We start from the raw sequence: 18009 nt of genomic DNA, 5'->3' as shown, positions 1-18009 counted from the left end.
ACAATATTTAATGCAAAATGTTTTATTTTTACACACAATAAAACGTACAGCTTTACAATGCGACACGGCAGGTAACTTAACGAGTCTGCACCAAACAGGTGAATGTGCAGAGCTCACATTGGCACGAGTTTATAAAACCAAACAGAAGATATGAGCACAAGCAGCGCTCAGCAGGAAACTCATGGAGGAATGAGAAGAAAAGGTTCTTTATTTTTAACAACTGGAAGCAAAAACACCATGAGATCAGTGAAATACTTGCTGTTGCTGATATACATGTAAAAGGCTCAAATACACAGAAAAACAACTGTGTGCAAAACTTAAATTCTCCAGTGTTTAAAAAGTGCTTTTATTAAAAAACAAACCTCAATAAGACCAACAATCGCATCCCCCATTCACAGAGTGACGGATATGTAACATGATGCACTGAAATAACTAGATAAGAGGATCTAGAAGCACACAAATACAAAGAAAAGTTTTTTTTTGGAGATGTTTAATCGTATCTTTATGCATAAAGATACGTTGGGAAGATTAGCTGAGGGTTTGCAACTAAATGTTAAAAGTATTAACTAAATTGTGCTTAATGCAGAAAAAAAAACATTTTGTAATGTTACAACTACAAACTTTAGTGTATTTTATAAGGGTTTTATGAATCTGAAAAGTGTGGCATGCATTTATATTCAGAAACATGTCCACCACAGCATTTCACATCGGGGGGCAGCACTTTCTGCCTGTTCTAAAAATCAGTCAGGTGTGATTACAGATCATTTTAAAGACTTCTTTACAAGACCGCTACAATTTCCATCAACCTGCATCTTCTTGTTTTTATGTTTGTTTTTTTTGTGAAGCACTTTCACAGCAAAAAGAAAATATTACCAAGGATTTTTAGTCTGGCGAAAACATCTTAGCAAAACTGACAAGCGACTTTTCCAGAACATATAGCAGCTTGTTTTGGGTCAACTCTCTTTCACAGTTATCACAGGCGATTATTTTTCACTTTACTTGGTTAAAAGTGGATAAAACACTTTTTCTATTGCGCAAGTTATTTTTATAAAACTTCACAATGATGCATCATTTAGTGATGGTTTGTCATAAAAGAACCCAGTAAAACACATCAAAGCTTGTGGTTTTGATGGGACGAAATGTGGAAAAGTTTAGTGACAGATTGTCCAAAATCTGGTCCTTAATCTACGGAAAAGGAAAACGGCCACTGAAAACAACAAAAAGATGTTTGCCTTTTGATCTCATTAATCAAACTTTTTTGATATTAATCTAGATTTCCATAATTCCGACTTTCTACCTCAAATTTTCGGCTTTTTTAAATAACATTCTGACTTTAATCTTTTGATTCAGATTAAAGTAAGAATTCCTTTTATTCGCCCGGCGGCCATAATCCCCTTCCGTTTTAATCCCTCAAAATTCACCAGATCTTAAAAAGGCACGGAAGAAGCGGTTCTGTTCAACAAATCTAACCTACACGATTCCACGTGTTTTTTGAGGTTTTCTAAATCAGGACGGCGGCGGCGCCGTGGTTTTCTCAGCACTCTGTCTCCTTAGTGTCGAGGCGCTCCTGCCTCTGGAGGCGCCGCCGCTCCTTCGCTGATGGTTTCTGCTCGGTCAGATCCTCGTAGGAGGATTTCGTAGCCGACGAGGAGACTCCTGCGGTTGTGAAACCGCCCGGCCGCGCCTCCTCGGCCAGGTGAGAGTCGTTGCTGATGTCCTCCGGGATGGTGGCCATCCGCAGGTCCGCGGCGCTGTCCTGGCTGGCGCCGCAGCTCGGGTCGGGGTGCGGGGTACTGCTGGCCGCGGCCGGCGGCCGGGCCTGGGTCGGCGGCTGCGGGGGCTGGAAGAAGGGCGCGGTCCGGCCGCCGGAGGAGGAGGGAGGTTGATGATGCTTGACGATGCGTACGGACGTTGACTCGAGGTTGTTCAGCATGTCTTGAGTCTGTGGAGCGAAAACAAAATGGTCAGGATAAAAGTTCACCAGGAGTCTCTGCTGCAGACTGAGTCCATTCCTTGTTTACTCCATTCTGTTCAGATAACTTTCCTGAAATCCAAACTTTACGGCAAATATGAGTTTATGATCATAATCCTCATGTTTAAACCTCATATTAAGGTCAGAATGAGTAAAGCAATGGACATTTTGGGTTGACAAACATTCAGTGATGTGGAAAGTATTTGCTCCATGCACACTGTATCTGTTTTAACTATTTGTCACACTTAAAATTTTCAATCTATTTTTAACTAAAAATTTATTTCTCTCCCTTCTTAGGCCGGTTTCACCTATGGACTCGGTTCGATTTGGTACAAAAGTTGCAACATTTGTTCCATTTTTAGCTGGTGCTCTTTCACACTGAACTGTATCAAATGATCCGAACTAATTAGAAACCTGTTCCCCTCCTCGCCTGTGGGGGCGCTGCACCATAAACTACAAAAGGAAACGACTCAAAAACCTTCAAAGACGACACTTCCTTCTTGAAATGTAAACAAAAACGAAGTTTGTCTTTTGACTTAAAGAAAAAGCCATTACTCCCTCTACTGGTTGTATTTACCCACAATGCTCTGGGTTGTAGTCCGCTTCCTGCTTTTGGAGAAGTGCCCTTTGAACGCGATTCAGCAATCGGGAAAGTTTTGAAACCGCAAAAAAAGCATAAACTTAATGCCAAAAGCCATGTAGGTGTGTTTTTAGAAGCAGCTGAGATCCAGATGGTCGATTACAAACAAACAAAAAGATAATTTCTCACAATAGATCCCAATTAAGAGCTAATTTATTGGGATTAAATGGCGATATTTAAAACAAAGCATCCAACAAGATGGAATCAAAATAATCCTACGAAGATGTTCACCAGCTTGTAGGTTGGGTTATATTGCATTTTTCAACATTAGTAAATAAAAAAATGAATAAATAACTATATTTGATTATTTTCTTTGTCTGTTATTAAACATGTAAGTGTGACAGAAAAAGTAAAAACAGAAGAAATCTACAAGGGAGCAAATACTTTGTGTTGCTGTGGGTTCTATTGGGTATTTGGATTCAGAAAACATCTGAATCAAATGGAGTCACGAGAAACATCACCAAGCTGTGCTTATCGTGAACTGCTGGGTCAAAATGTCAACAAAAAGAAAGGCCACAGAGGAATGTTGCCTCAGTCTTGACACCGATCTAATCAAGCCTAAAATCAAACAAATCCATAAAAATAAAGTGTCATAAATAAAAAAAAAACTGAATTTTTTTTCTTGTAGCTTAAACAAAACCAGATGCAAACTGAAAATGGTGACACACTCCACCTGATACCACAAAAAGACAACATGTTTCAGTCTTCTGTGCTCTCAGAATACTCCTAAAATCCAGTCTTGCTTCCTTGAAGTAATCAGATCAGCCTTTGTCTACGTGTCGGACGAAGTGGGGTTCGATCCGTCGGATCAGTGATTACGTCAAAGAGAACGTGAGTCCAGGAGTATCCCGGACCGGGGCCACTGACCATGCACTCAATGGCAACACATGGCAACACCAGGCAGTGGCACAGAGTCACTCACCTGCAGCAGGAGCTTTATTACAAACCTCCACCATCTGCTGCAGCGGCGGGGCAGAGAGCGATGGACAGGTCATTCAGAAAGCCCGGCATTATCTGACCCAGGTTGCAACTACCTCAGCCACTCTCTTTTTAGACAGTGGGGGGGTTATTTCCAAAGTTTTGACACTTTAAGTGAACAATAACAAAATTAAAATTTATATTTTTAATTATCTAAGCTGTTAACCGGTTCTTAGGCGGATAGTTTGGATTTGTAGTGACAAAAAGCAACTTTATTAAGTGTTTAGGCTAACTTTACACCAGATTAAAACCCTCTTTTTTTGTTTTTCTTGATTTTTCTGTCATTTTTACATTTCCGTTAAGTCAAAGAAGAGAAAACACAATTTTTAAATTCCCATCAATAGTAAGGACACAAAGTTTAAACAGAAAAAATTTTATAAGAGTTAAGCCTTCCTTAAAAATTAAATCTGACTTTTTTTCATAGCGGATTTATTTTCTAAAAAAAGGAATTGGAAATTAATTTTAATCCTGCGTCCTGTGATTTGAACCGCACAGGCTACGAGAATTTCTATTTAATTACAACAATGACGCCAGAATATTAAACAGAATAAAAATGTCTTGAAATAGCGATACATTTTTATAATTACAATATCATCATTAAGTGTAAATGACCAACTGTGCAGTGTAACCAATTATTTAGATAATTGCCATACTCATTTTTATGTATTGTTTATTTTGGGTTGTTTCTCTTTTTGGTACCAGTACATCTGTTTTTCTTTTACTGTTGTCTGCTATATACATGTTTTTATATAGCAAATTATATAAGTTTTTGTACGTTGTACTTTGCAAAAACTTAATAAACATATTTTTTAAAAAATTGAATTATAGAAATGAGATATAACTCATTTAAATGCTTCTATAATTCTTCTGTTTTTAGTCTTTTTCAGTCAGAGGAACACTGGGACATGTGGGAGGTTTCTGTTAATCTACCATCAGTTTCAGCCTGGCTGTAAATAGTTTTATCAATACATCCCCAGCATGCAGATTCTTTTCTTTACAGATAAACAATATCCTGCAAGGTAATTTTAATTTGTTAACATGTACAACTATTAATCATTTCTTATCATTTGTTTTAAATTAAATGTCGTGTGTCAACCTGCCCAGGAAATAAAGATAAAGTTAGCCTTTGTGGCTAAATCTGGCATATTCACTGTCCTTTTAAATATATTCAAATTCAGAATGAATATACTTCTCAATCATAATAATTTGCCTACATGCAATAATTGTACAAAAACATTTCCAAAAACCTCCAAAGAGCTTCATAATTTGGTGTTAATCTGGTGTGAAAGGAGCCCAACTATTGAAAGCTCACAAAATCCACTCATATTTTTTAGCTTCTTTACTTTTCCACAGACAGTTTCGTCCAAAAAATGAAATAAATATAATAGATTTAATAAACAAATTAAAAGCAAAACTTTAAAGAACTGATTTCTCAACAGGCGCATGCACTCTTTCCTTGTTTAGTAAAGAAGTCGGGGTTCGACTTTGATTAGTTTGGTTAGTGTGGCAACAAGGCGAGTGCACAAAAATGCAAACAATCATTAAAAAGAGAAGGAACTTACGCTGGGAGCAAAATAAATCTTTGCGTTTTCTTCATACTGCTGATCAAGCCGTTTGTCCTTCAGAGAGAAACAAAAACCAAGGTGAGATAAACGGTGAACAGCTGGAACAGAGGATTCACATTCAATTCGGATTAAAAGTTTCTTACCACACAGTGAACCAGGATGCTGAGTGGAATCCAGAAAACGAGAGAAAACACGATGACTGACCCCACGATGTTATCAGCCAAGAACTTCCCTGAAAACAAAAGGATAGTTAAAATACTTCACGATGTAAAACTTAATTAACTCGCTAGTGGAAATATTGTCATTGTGATCTTATGACCGGCTTACCAAATGTGTTGATGTCCAGCTTGTCAATAAAATCCCACAATCTCTCTATTACATCCTGCACCTGCTTCATGCATTTGCCCTGTTTTACCAAAGAATAAAATCAGTTATAAGATGAAAAGATTTAAAAAAAATAATAATAATCAGTAGAACTAAAACAATTAATCAGATTAATCGTGACAGCTGTAAGGACATGATTAATCACACACACAATTAAGCGCAATCAATTATAGAAATAATCGTCAACTAATTTTGTAATAGTTTAATCGTTAACTGGCAGACTTTCCCACTCACGTTTTCGTCACAGAAGCCCACTGTGCAGGGTTTGCCTTTGCGAAGGAAAAGGAAAGAGCCATCTTCCTGCGTGAATGGCGAGCAGATTCCGTCTTTCTTGCAGCACACCTTGCAGGAATCACTCGTCTCTGCAAGAGACAAAACATCCAAAATAGAGACTTTAAACTGCCTCAGCACAACAAACACAAGGATGCCTGCCAAAAACAATCCCAGGGAAGAGTTTAGCCTCATCAAAGCTTAAAAACTACACAGGGGAGCCACAAATAATTAATGTAAATAAGTAAAAACATAAATAAGTACCAAACAAGCAGTTGCAAATATGTTAATCTAAATATAACCTAAGAGCAGAGAAAATTAGACTTAAGTTACTCAGATTTTAGTAGAACGATTTTTAAAGAAGAATTAACTGTTAATTATTGATAATAATGGTACAGTAACATTTAACTCACATTTTTAGCCACCATGTTTTTACTGAACTCAAATCAAACATTTACCGTTGCAGGCACATGACTGTAGTTTCTGCTCCGCCTCACAAAACGGGTTACACTCTCCGTTGCGACAGCGGCCTTTGTCCACACATACCGTGTCGTCGGGAGCATTTTCAGGCGGCGGACAATCGCTGCTGTTACCTGTGAAAAGAAGGAAATGGTTAATAAACGGAATTTTGCAGAAAATATTGTGTAAAATATGGGACATGAATGCTGCAGTTCCACAGTGAGACCAGCAGGAGGTGATCACCTGTGCAGAAAGACATCCCTTTGCAGGTGGCACTGATGGGCTCCTGGCACTTTGTTCTTGCTGCCTGATACTGGCAGTTCCTGCAGCAGGGGCTGTTTCTGTCGCTGTGGAGACGCAAAGTTTATCCCACTCCCACAGGCTCTTTTGAAGAATTTAACTTTTCTGATAACTTACCTGCAAATAGCACCGGGTTTGAACTTGCAATTTTGAGTGCAACAGCTGTCATTGACGAGATGTAGGAGCCCAGGATCACAGTCTTCCCCTTCCTCCACTCTGGAGTTCCCACAGACTTTACTGTTCCTCTCCTTGAAGCATTTCGAAGCCTTCAGACTCAACGACTTTGCCACTGAGTCTCTGCTGCATCTGGAGAAACGCTAAGGGGAAGGAAGAGACAACAAGTCAAATTTAAAGCTACAATTTCATGTTTTATTTGTGCAAATATGGTAAAGCAGTTATTAAATTGACAAAAACAATTTATAATTAAACAATTTTCTGACATTGCCCTGTAATTTTGCTGCATTTCCTGTATTTCAGGAACTGATTTAAAAAAAACATTAGGTCTAAATTTAAAGCTGCAATATGTAACTTTCACAAAAATATGTTTTTTTCTTATTTATTAAAACTGTCACCATGTTGTGTCAGGCTGGTATGAGACAGATAATCTGTGAAAACAATTACAGATAAATCAAGCTCTTCCACCTTTTCTTGGTGCTACTATTGCAGTCTGGAAAAATGCACAGCTCCCGGTGAAAAACAACCAACCAGAGCCAGGAGGCGGGTCTTAGCGCTCTCAATCAACATCCTGTACGTCTTTGTGAACTAATGGTGAAATCTGTTAAATCGAATTGATTTTTGTTGCACTCTATTAGGTTTTTTAGAAATTATTGTTGATAATTAGTGAGTGGCTCAGATTGTCGAATGCCACAAACTCAACTAATTGAATAATCCTTATCTCCACCCACAGCTTGAACTCTGCTTTAAGTTTGATTCAAAAAGAGGCAGACCCCACGAAACAGAAAACAGAGAAGCCGACCGTAAACTGACAAAAATAGAGAAGGTTGCTCTCGTTCTTCATCATTATGCTACTTTCTGCACACGTCTCTGCAACAGTTCAGGCACATCCTGACTTGAAACTGATACATCAGAGTTTCCACAGGCTAATCCAGTCTTACGTCTTTCTTGAAACGTTCCAGAAAAAAAACCACAGGAGAATTTGATGTCGACACCAAAACCTTGGGCTTGTGCAGGGTTATCAGAAAGCAGGCGAGCTTAAGGAAACGTGATTCTGCCTGCGAAGTGCTGTGGAGGCCAATAGTGGAGGAGGCTGTTCACATTTCTATGTGTCATATTTCACAGGAACAAACGCGACTCAGCAGTCTAGCTTTTTGAAACGTTTTGAAAGGAATTTAAACCAGTGATATGGACTCGGACTAGCAGAAGTATTTATACACCTACAACTTTTTCAGAACTCAATAGGATTTAAAATAAAAGTGGAGCAGATTTATTGGGATCCAGATGTATTCAGTCTCCCTTGTGGGATTACAGAGCTGTGATGTACCTTGTTGTTGTCATGATCTCCGCTCACAGCTATGGGGTACATGACGAACTTGCCGCCTTTTTCGTCGCTGGGAGCGCAGTCGTTGTCGTCGGGGTCGTGTTCTGCTCCGAAGTTATGGCCCAGCTCATGAGTGGTGACCAGGTCCGCTTCCTGCAGAGCAACCAGGCCATCAGTGGAGCAAAACATGCAGTTAAAAATGAAATAAATGAAAATGCTGCTTATATTTAATGATTTGAAAATCGTCACTGCAAATGCACATTAAATGCACCATGTATTATTGCTTAGTTTTTAGAGCAAACATCTTAATATACTTGAAATAAGACAAAACTAACAAGTAACTTTTTTGTAAGAGCTTGGAGCTTATTTTACGTCAACAATTCCTCAATATGGAGGAAATAAAAATATTTCTACTGGCAGATTTTCACCTATTATGTGGTTTAAAGTCAGGAAAATGACTCAAATGAAAATGTGACTTATTTTAGTTCATTAGAAAATTCACACTGAAAAACAAATTATCTTACCAAGTATTTTCTTTAGCTTGTAGTGCAAATATGTTGGTACACTTGAAAACTAACTTACAAGTAAATGATTCCTTAATTTGGATGAAAAAAATAATAGTTTTCCTGGTAGATTATGTAACTTATCACACTATGTTCTTTTGATGTTATAAGTCAAATGATCTACCAGTGGAAAAAGTACTTTTCCCATCAATGTTAAGGAATTACTGACTGAAAACAAGTTCTTATATTTGCTGATGTTACTTGTTTTGCCTTATTTCAGGTATACTAGCATATTTGCACTAGAACCTAGAGGAAAACAAAAAAACTGTCCACAAACTAAATAAACTTAAAATTGAAATATAGAAGTGTAGAGGTCTATTCTCACAGACCTTTGTGAGAATCGTTTTGCCGTAGTTCTTGGTGCTAGTCAGGCCTGTGTTGAGGTAACTGGGCTTCTTGGCGGTGTGAGACGGGTAATAAGCTAAAAGCGTGAGAAAAACCAAAGAAATGTCCCAGGATCAACACCAACTTAGTCACTCAAGATGTAAATGTGAAACCAGAACCGACTTGCCTTCGGAGCAGATGCCGCCGAGGGGATGGGCTCTGGGAGGGGCGACGTAGGCCAGGCCCAGCGTCCCCTTGTCAAAATCCTGGTAGGTGAACAGGTGAGCCAGACACACTTTGGAGGCGACGTCGGCAATATCTGAGCTGAATTGCTGTTGGACGCAGTGAATCATAAGAGGAAGTTTTATAATCTTTTTTTGAAACGTCCCTCAATAGTTTTCTATCAATTATACTGGTGAAAAATAATAAAATAAGCATTTTGTTGCCTTGCATTCCTTTAGTGTTCGCTTGATCTTTTGTAGCAAAGGATGCATCTGCAGCTGAAAAACACTTGCAACTAAAAATCAACGTGGAAATTTAAGCTCTTTCTGATCAATTTATCAATACAGCGAATGGCTAATCTGCAGATATTTTTTCTGATTTACAGAAAAACTTTAAAAAATTTGATTTTCCATCTTAAAATAAAAATTTTTGAACAGTTTTGGATTAATTGCTCTTTCAGCAAATAACCTTTTTGAGTCTGTTTACTTCAGCTGATGATTAATTAGTTACTAAATTAGTTATTTAAATAATTGATTAATCGTTTCAGCCCTACTCTCAGTAATTCTATAGTTTTAATAATTGTATAGTAACGTTTAATTCACATTTAGCCTCAGTGTCTTTACTGAGCCTGAATCATTCTGCAAGTCAAATATTTACCAAAACTACTGACAATTATTTTGATAATTGATTAATCACGATTAATTTGATAGTTTCCTTTATAACCTGCTACAAGATGGAATAACTTCAATAATCATCAAGTTTTTGAGATTTTACATTTTAAATGTGATCCAAAGTTATCTATTTGCGTTTGTTTCCCACCTCCAGAAGCTTCTTCACGTCCCAGACTTCCTGGTCCTTCACAGGGCTGTTCTTCATGTTATAATGGACCCATCCAGAGCTGGCGTTGTGGGGCGGCTGCGTTGGAGCGCTATTAATAATGATCTGGCAACACAAACCAGAAAATGCAGCGCACAGTTTTATTCAGTTAATTGGAATATTATTGAAGTTTAAGTCACCATTATTTAGATAAATTACGCAGTGTTTTGCTTTTATGCCTTTATTTCTGTTCATTTGGATGATTTTCTTCTTTCAGCAGATGAAAAAAACTTTTACCATTAGAATATTCTATCAGATCCCAAAATAAAAACTGCTCTACATTTATAAGTTAATTAAACTAACTGGCTCTAAGGTCTACTGAAATTGACCATTTTTAAATTTAAAATATATCTGTCTGACTAACATTATTTTTGTTATATATTAAATTTCTTTTATCAGGCTTTTGATAGTAAAATTCTCAGTTATATCCCTGTTTGTTTTCTCTAAGTGTAATTAATTTTGATTAGTTCATTAAATGTGTAATGAAACTTTAACAAGGAGAAAATATTTTGTGAATCAGAACGATCTTTAAGAGATTAGACTTTTTATGGGAACAGATGCAGTTAAAGCTACCAAACACATAATTCAGGATTATTAAACAGAACTGATGCCATAAATCCTTCTCTCTAAAATGTTTCTTCCATCACATCATCCAGTGGATTCCCAGAAATAACCTACCAGAACTATGGCAACACAGAAAACAAGATTAAAACGGACAAAGAATCCATTCATTCAGTGACATATTCTGGGTTAGACTGCGGTTCCGTCAGACAGAACACAAATTCTTCACATCTATGGGTCAGAATACAAAAAAGATAATTCTACTATGAGAACGTGCCAGACTTACAGTAACAAAACAGAGTTTCTATTCATTCATAGCGCAAATTAATCTGCCCCTCAGGGCTGCATATAAACCTCAGAACTCCTCCTGAAAACGCTGTTCACACATCAACAGCCTTTTAATTCTGAGCCGGGTTTCTGGGAGTGACACTACATAAAATGAAGATATTAAGCAGCCGAGACAGCAAGTGTTTAAAGGGATAGTGCCGCACAATATGGCACAGTGGAAAAAAACAAAAACAGAGCTGCATACCTGCTGGATCTGGACTCCGTAGCCTGTAAACTCCTTATTCCAGGTTGTGTTTCTATAAATGTCATCAACTCGATCCATCAGCTCAATCTGGAACAGAAAAATAACAAAACGCACATAAATCATTTCCTCCAGAATCTTGAAACATGTTTTCTTTTGGGGATTGTTGCCACCTAAAATTGCTGCGCATACTGTCACCAAAAAAAGAAGATATTTCAAGTGAAAAATTAGTGCCGTCAATTGATTAAAAAAGTAAATCAGATTAATCACGATTAATTCCTAACTTTGTTAGCTTGAATTATAAAAATTCAGGAGGTTGTGCAGGTTCTTGCCTTGAGCATCTCCATCCTTCTGCTGCACTCCAACCAATAAAAATGCAAGCAATTATCAGATTTTATTTTATTTTTTAAGCAGAAAGCTGGTAATTAGAATACCTAAGACATGCTTACAAGTAGAAGCAAATTTGTTCAAGACACAACTGACATAAAATCTGTTTTATTTTCCAGTTCTTGGCTGCCCTACCCCTTTCTGATGTCGCCCCGGGCAACTGCCCACATCAAAAACCGCCACTATATGAACCACGCCTTCAAAAATACTTTACTGTCTCAAACCAAACACATTGGAAGAAGATCAGTTTTACAGGAAGCCATTTTATTTTTAAACATTAAGTTAATAAAGACAAAAATTACAAAAAAAGAAAAAATTGAGGTCATAGCTTCCAGGAGGGACTGATAAATACCAAATAATTGTTTTCCTGCGGATTAGGGGAGATAAAAAGCAGAATAAGTGAGGATGTCCCACCAGGTAGTTGACAGTGGTGCTTTCTTGGCCGCGGCCCATGTGTTTGAAGAAGCGGTAATCTGCTACCAGCAGCAGCGGGCAGGTGTTCTTCCTGTGGTCGTGATCTTCCCGTTTCACTCTGTGCTGGTGCTCTGCAAGAAAAGCGAGGACGACAGTTCAGTTCAGCTTCAGACAGAAGCTTCCATCAGAGCCGCTGTGATACAGACTGCTACAGCAAGACTTTTCAGCCAAAAGCCATCAGCATATACAACAACGAAGAAGAAAACCTATGATGACCCATGATAAAAGAAGTATTTTTGCTGCAAAAACACAAAATATTACCAAATATTTTTAGTCTAATTGCTAGTGCAGATATTTTAGTTAACTTGAAATAAGCCAAAAATAACTTAAAAGTAACTTTTAAGCAAATTGAAAGCCTTGTTTTAAAGAATTAATTCCTCAGTATTGATGAAAAAGTAGATAAATTCACTTATAACAGGAAAAATGTCTTGTTATGAATGAAATTGAACAAATTCAAATTCAAAATAATTGATTGATCACAAAGGAAAATTACACAAGTAGGTCTTTATCCATATTAGGGAAATATTTACATACGTCAAGCCTCTGTATCTTGCTGAAAAGTTATTTGTAAGTTAATTTTATTTTATTTCAAGTGATATTTTCACTAGAAACTATACCAAAATTACTTAGTAAGATATTGTGTTTTTGCAGTGTATGAATTGAATAAATAGGCTCACATAACAATAAAATATGAAAATAGTGTTACACAGAAAAAAAAGACTTCTTTGTTTAACGCTCATAAACACAAACAATCACATCATCAAGCAAGGTGACAACCAACAGGTTTATTATAATATCAGATAAAATAACTTTATCACATTTAGCCAACCTTATTCTGCACTGAAGCTTTGGTTTCAAATATAAAAATGCTTTGAGGCGCAACGAAAGCTCCTCAAACAGCAGAGGAACAAAAGGACTCCATTCTGAGCATTACATCACACACCTGCCTCCACATTATTCAGACAAGTGGGAGCGACCAGCTCCTGCCTCCGCAGCAAGCTGTGGGAGACCAGAGCTGACTCACTCTGCGCCGGGCTGCAGCATCCTGATGAATCTTAATGCTTCCTCCACACGAACCCTCACCTCAGCTCTTCTGCTTTGTGGGCGATTTTCTACCAGATTACAGTGGAATGGTTTACTTCTCCTCTGATACATAAACACACCGTCATCTGATTCTTACATAATAACTACTCCTCTGAAGCAGAAGCTTATCACTTCTTACTGGAACCTTTAAACAAAATGTGAATATTTTGTTGGACCACCTTTAGCTTTGATTACAGCTTTCAATCAGCTTCTGCAATGTAACAAGATTTATTTCCATCGTCTGTTGCATTAATTTTTGACAAAGACCTCCATGTTATAAGTGGCACTTTTTATTTATATTCAAGAATTACTGACTTAAAACAAGCTGCATGAGAAGAAATCTATAAGATACTGCGATAAATTATAATGTTGCTTTGAGACTATTTTCAACTAATATGTTGGTAATGAAATAATGAAGCAAAAAAACATTCTCAAAGATCAATAAACTTTAAATTAGAGATGCACTAATTTACTCTTTCACTTCCAATACCGGCACCGATATATAAGATTTGTTATCGGCCGATACGATACAGAAAAACATTGCTGAACTGACTTGAAACACTTTTTTTTGTAAACACAGACATAAATGTACTGAATTTCAAATTTATTTGATAACTCTGCACCAGGATCTCATGGTTTAAATCCACCAATAACTTCACAAGCTTGATCAAACATGTAAAAACAGCTTTCATTTGTTGAGTCAATGCGATTAGGAGTAAAACAGCCAATGAAAAACAAATAATGAAGAAACTGAAACCAACAAAATGAAACATGTAAAATAAACTGCAACTTCTTTCAAAAGGTTCAGGAAGTGTAAATATGAATTCTAAACATAATGTAAAATAAATAATGAAGGATTCAGAAAACAATCCCTAATTGCACAGTACTTTAGACTGCTGCTAAATGAATCTTAATCTGATAAATATACAGTAACCTACTTCCGCTTAAAGAGGAATTAAATAATTTCTTCCTTTAGAACGATTTTAAACAGATTATTAGGCTGATTTCTTTCTGGATGTTCTCATAGTTTACTGCATTCCATCTCTTTTCACCGATTACTCGCTAACATGAGCAGCTTTAATCCATAATCTGAGCAAACTGGACAACAGAACTCACCGTTTTCAAGAACCAGACGTTTGTATTCTTCCTGTATCCTGGCAGGAGGTGGTAAAATGTCGTCAGCCTCTGCGTGGATGTAGCCACAAACTTCAGGAGAAGCGATCCGGCTCAGGTTCCTGATGTCCTGCGATCGGTAGACCAGTAATCTGCCGTCAATTGGGGAATTTGTGAACCTCCAAAGGGGCTGCAAAGGACAAAAAAAGAAAAATAAATGAATTAGAGATGTTCCCACGCCTAAAAGAAAAAGTAAATATTCCAAAGTCTCGTCTTGTATCTTCAAATAAACATCGACAAATGACTGCAGACTTGAAATAATCAATATATTTATCTAAAAATTTTATTTAAAGCAACTGAGACTATAATGCACAACATTTATAAAATGTAAGGCTACCGTTCAGACTTAAATAACTTTATCTTTAATAATCTTACTGAAAATATATATTCAAAAATCCACTGCTTCTACAGTTAATGTTTGTTACCAGTTTTTAGAAGTAGCTCAAGCCTTCGTTTCTTCATTTCATTTCATAAGGTTGGACCAGTCAGAGAAAAGTCTTGAGACCAACATTCATGTTTCAAATGAACATTTTTGAATTTACAAATATTTTAAATGTTTGTTTTCATGGGTTTGACTTGTTATTTTGTACTACTATTAATAATTTCCTGTAATTTGCTTTAAATTATATGTTGTTACTTGTTTTTCTTTATTTTTTTAACCATCAACCTGCTGGTTGATGGTGAAAATGAAATAATAAAAGTTAAAACATGTCATACCTCTACGTTGTATTCTGCTTCATCCGTCAGGATATGAGCAGAAAACTCGTCTCCGTCAATGTGTGCCTGCACACGTGAGTTTTCCTCTCCTGGAAAGCAAATCTTGAATCTGAAATACCTCATGGACTGTTTTAGTTTTAAATTAACGGTTGGGAATTAATCTGGGTAATCCTGCACGGAAGGAAAGTACATTTTAATAAAAAGCGTCTTCATCAACTCACCAACAACATGCCCAGTGAAATAGTTCTGAAGTGAGACGTCGTATTTCTGCTCCTCCCCGTTTTTATCAACGAACACGGCTTTGAAGTCATCCGTAAAGAGGTCAGTGTTTGTAGTTAAGTAAAGCTTGAAATTTCTGAAGACAATAATAAAAACGACAAAAAGAAACTGTAGTAAGTTTAATGTAAGTGAGATTAAAGATACAGTCTCAAAATACTGTCCTTAAAACTTAAAAACCTGAAGAGTGTCTTCTTTTGCCATTGCCATAGTGAAAGAGAAATTGAACAAAAATAAATAGAAAAGGGCTCAAATGTTTATTCAAATGACTTATATGACATGATATCTATTAAGTTTCCCCTCAAATCTACTTAACTTGCTTATGTAGATTTTTTTAAATCAAGTTTTGAACTATGTGACAAAGTTTTTTCAGGTAGATGAAAAGTCACAAAGAAAGTAATTAGAATTTAGTACAGTTTTATATATTTCTGAAAAGTATTTTTCTTTGCTTTGCAAAACAAATTCAGCAGTTGCAAAAATCCCAGACAATCAGAATCAGAAAAGGAGTAACTGTAACTTTAAAATAAAAATATTTATACGGACATTTAATAATGAATAACTGTAACTATTCATAATAGTTGATGAAACTATAATTCTTTTTTGCAACTCTGATGGCACAGACCATTTCCTAAAAGAACAACACATTCAAAGCAGTAATTAAGCCAAAACTGTACAAAATATAAAAATATTTTTCATTTAAGATGAAAAAAAAAACCCACATCTGTCTGTAAACATGTTAAACACAAAACCCATCAATTTGCAGATTTATCTTCGCATAGTTCAAAACTTGATTTAAAAAAATCTCTTATTAAGCATCTATTAATCCAAAAAATAATCAACAGATTATAAAGATTATTATATTGGATTTTGCTGCAGATGCATTCTTTGCTACAAAGTAATGTTACTTTCGCGAACAAGCATTTTCTAAAATAATGCTATGTTATTGCATTTAGGCAATATAATGTTTAGTAAGTGATTAAATGAAAAAGCTACAGAACATGCGAATTTTTTTATCCAATTGATGTCAAAATGAGTAATTATTAAAATAATCTTTAGCTGCAAACCTAAATCAAACTGAGGGACTTAAAGCATTTTCCCACTTTTTAAACCATCTACTGCAGATGCATCCTTTGCTACAAATTATCAAATAATCAAGCGTTTTCAAGTTGAAAGTAACTGAAAAGTTACTTTTCAGATAATTATAAACTGACAAAGTTTCTTCAAAGTACCTAAAAAGTAACTTTTCAGGTACTTTCTATCTGCAGAAATGAGTTTGGGTTTATTTGGAAATCCTTTTAATGCGCCTTCGTGTGGAATAGTTAAACATTTAAAAACTAAAGGCACCGATTACAAATGAGAGTGGAACATTTCTGATGATCTGACAGAGGACAGGTGTTGGTGTGAGGGAGTCCTTTCTGTACCTCTGCAAGGCTCTGAAGCTAACCAGGCGCTCCAGGTTGGACTGGGTATGGACGTCCCTCTTTCTCACAGAGTGCAGCTGGAAGCCTGACACAGGCAGCACCTCGTAGTCCGACAGCTTGGAGTCCAGAGTTTCTGGAATGTGTGAACAGAAAACAGCTGCTATAAAATAGAGTATCAGAGCTCCCGGGTCTGATCACAGAAAGACTGATTCAAAATTTAAAACTCAGAACTCGACATTAAAGATAGTAAAACTATGTTTTATCTATGTTTGATAACTGACAAACACAGATACCATTAAAATGCCACTAATACCATTGAAAAAGTGGTTTGAAATTAGCTAACGGTAGCTAAAGCCACTGCTATATTTACCAAACTCCGGCTCATTTTCGTGATTATCCTCCGAGGTAATCCTTGATGTTATTATACCGTTCACCCAAAAACAGGCAAAAAAGACTGCTAATACAATGTTCATCATATTGAAGCAGCTATGTCACATTTACAAGTCGAAAATGGTGCTGTTTGAATGTGAGGATAGCAGAGAAGCTATCCGGAAGTGCTCTCAGCGGAAAACATCCGCCCGAGAGAAATGGGTTCGCTCGTTCACGGTTCGCCGGACAGTGAAGCGACGGGAGATCCGAGCAGCGGCAGGGAGGAGTTTGTTCACGGAAATAACAATTGACGATTGAGATTGGTGGCTAATAAAAAGTTTTTTGAAAAAAGAGAGAGAGAATAAACTCTTTTATCATGTTATATAATTAGGTTTTCTATAAAATGTATTTTAAAACTGAGCTACTTTGAATAACGATTAAATTATATCCGTATTTATGGAGATACACCTGATATGAACTCAAATTGTCTGTGAATAGTTTTAAATACAAAATAATACAAAAACATTCAAGACACTCGTGGATAACGGCTTTTGGATACCTTCTAGCACTGAAACATCAACAGCCAGTGAAGCAAGTTTAGATATTTTTCTGTCTTTTTCTTCACAAAATACAGGAATGTTGGCTCCTTCAACCGCCTTAAATGCCAGTCTGACCGGATGGTTAGAAAGCTGCAGAGACACTGGAGTCAGGGATTTGATCCTTTCCCATTATGATTAATGGAAGAAATGGTTTGAATTTCCTCCCTCATTTCTACTTTGTGGTTCTGCAGCCATGAAGCATATTTTTCCAACTCCTTGTTACCATGGTGAAACATGACAACTGTCCAAAAATACATATGAAAGAGCAAAAACATCTTCAGCCGCAGCATCTAAACCCAAATGGGAATATTTGACCAAAAGAAGCAATATCTTAACTGAAACAAATGAACAAAAACTGTTAAATTTATA

General features: G+C 36.6%; 1 protein-coding gene across 3 annotated transcripts; it reads right to left on the bottom strand.

Annotated features, from left to right (window-relative positions):
* Positions 1-6: 6 nt before the first annotated feature.
* On the bottom strand, positions 7-17268 carry LOC129374730 (disintegrin and metalloproteinase domain-containing protein 17-like). Of its 3 annotated transcripts, none has more exons than XM_055053323.1 (20): positions 17043-17268; positions 16673-16805; positions 15197-15330; positions 14976-15064; positions 14202-14388; positions 11943-12073; positions 11145-11231; positions 9995-10117; positions 9141-9285; positions 8959-9050; positions 8070-8219; positions 6686-6885; positions 6512-6615; positions 6268-6402; positions 5774-5901; positions 5483-5561; positions 5299-5387; positions 5153-5209; positions 3535-3571; positions 7-1942 (listed from the first exon to the last, which is right to left on the bottom strand). In XM_055053323.1, exons 1-20 carry the CDS (start codon positions 17146-17148, stop codon positions 1551-1553), a joined length of 2598 nt encoding a protein of 865 aa, XP_054909298.1. In that variant the 5' UTR covers positions 17149-17268; the 3' UTR covers positions 7-1550. The 3 variants fall into 3 exon arrangements, with proteins under 3 accessions (XP_054909298.1, XP_054909299.1, XP_054909300.1); XM_055053324.1 differs by having other exon boundaries at positions 3535-3568; XM_055053325.1 differs by lacking the exon at positions 3535-3571.
* Between the last annotated feature and the right edge of the window lie 741 nt (positions 17269-18009).

The sequence above is a fragment of the Poeciliopsis prolifica genome, unplaced genomic scaffold (genome assembly GCF_027474105.1).
Source record: "Poeciliopsis prolifica strain line A6 unplaced genomic scaffold, Auburn_PproV2 SCAFFOLD037, whole genome shotgun sequence".
NCBI lineage: Eukaryota > Metazoa > Chordata > Actinopteri > Cyprinodontiformes > Poeciliidae > Poeciliopsis > Poeciliopsis prolifica.
The sequence above is the reverse complement of the archived record's forward strand: the minus strand, read 5'-3'. Positions and strand labels throughout refer to the sequence as shown.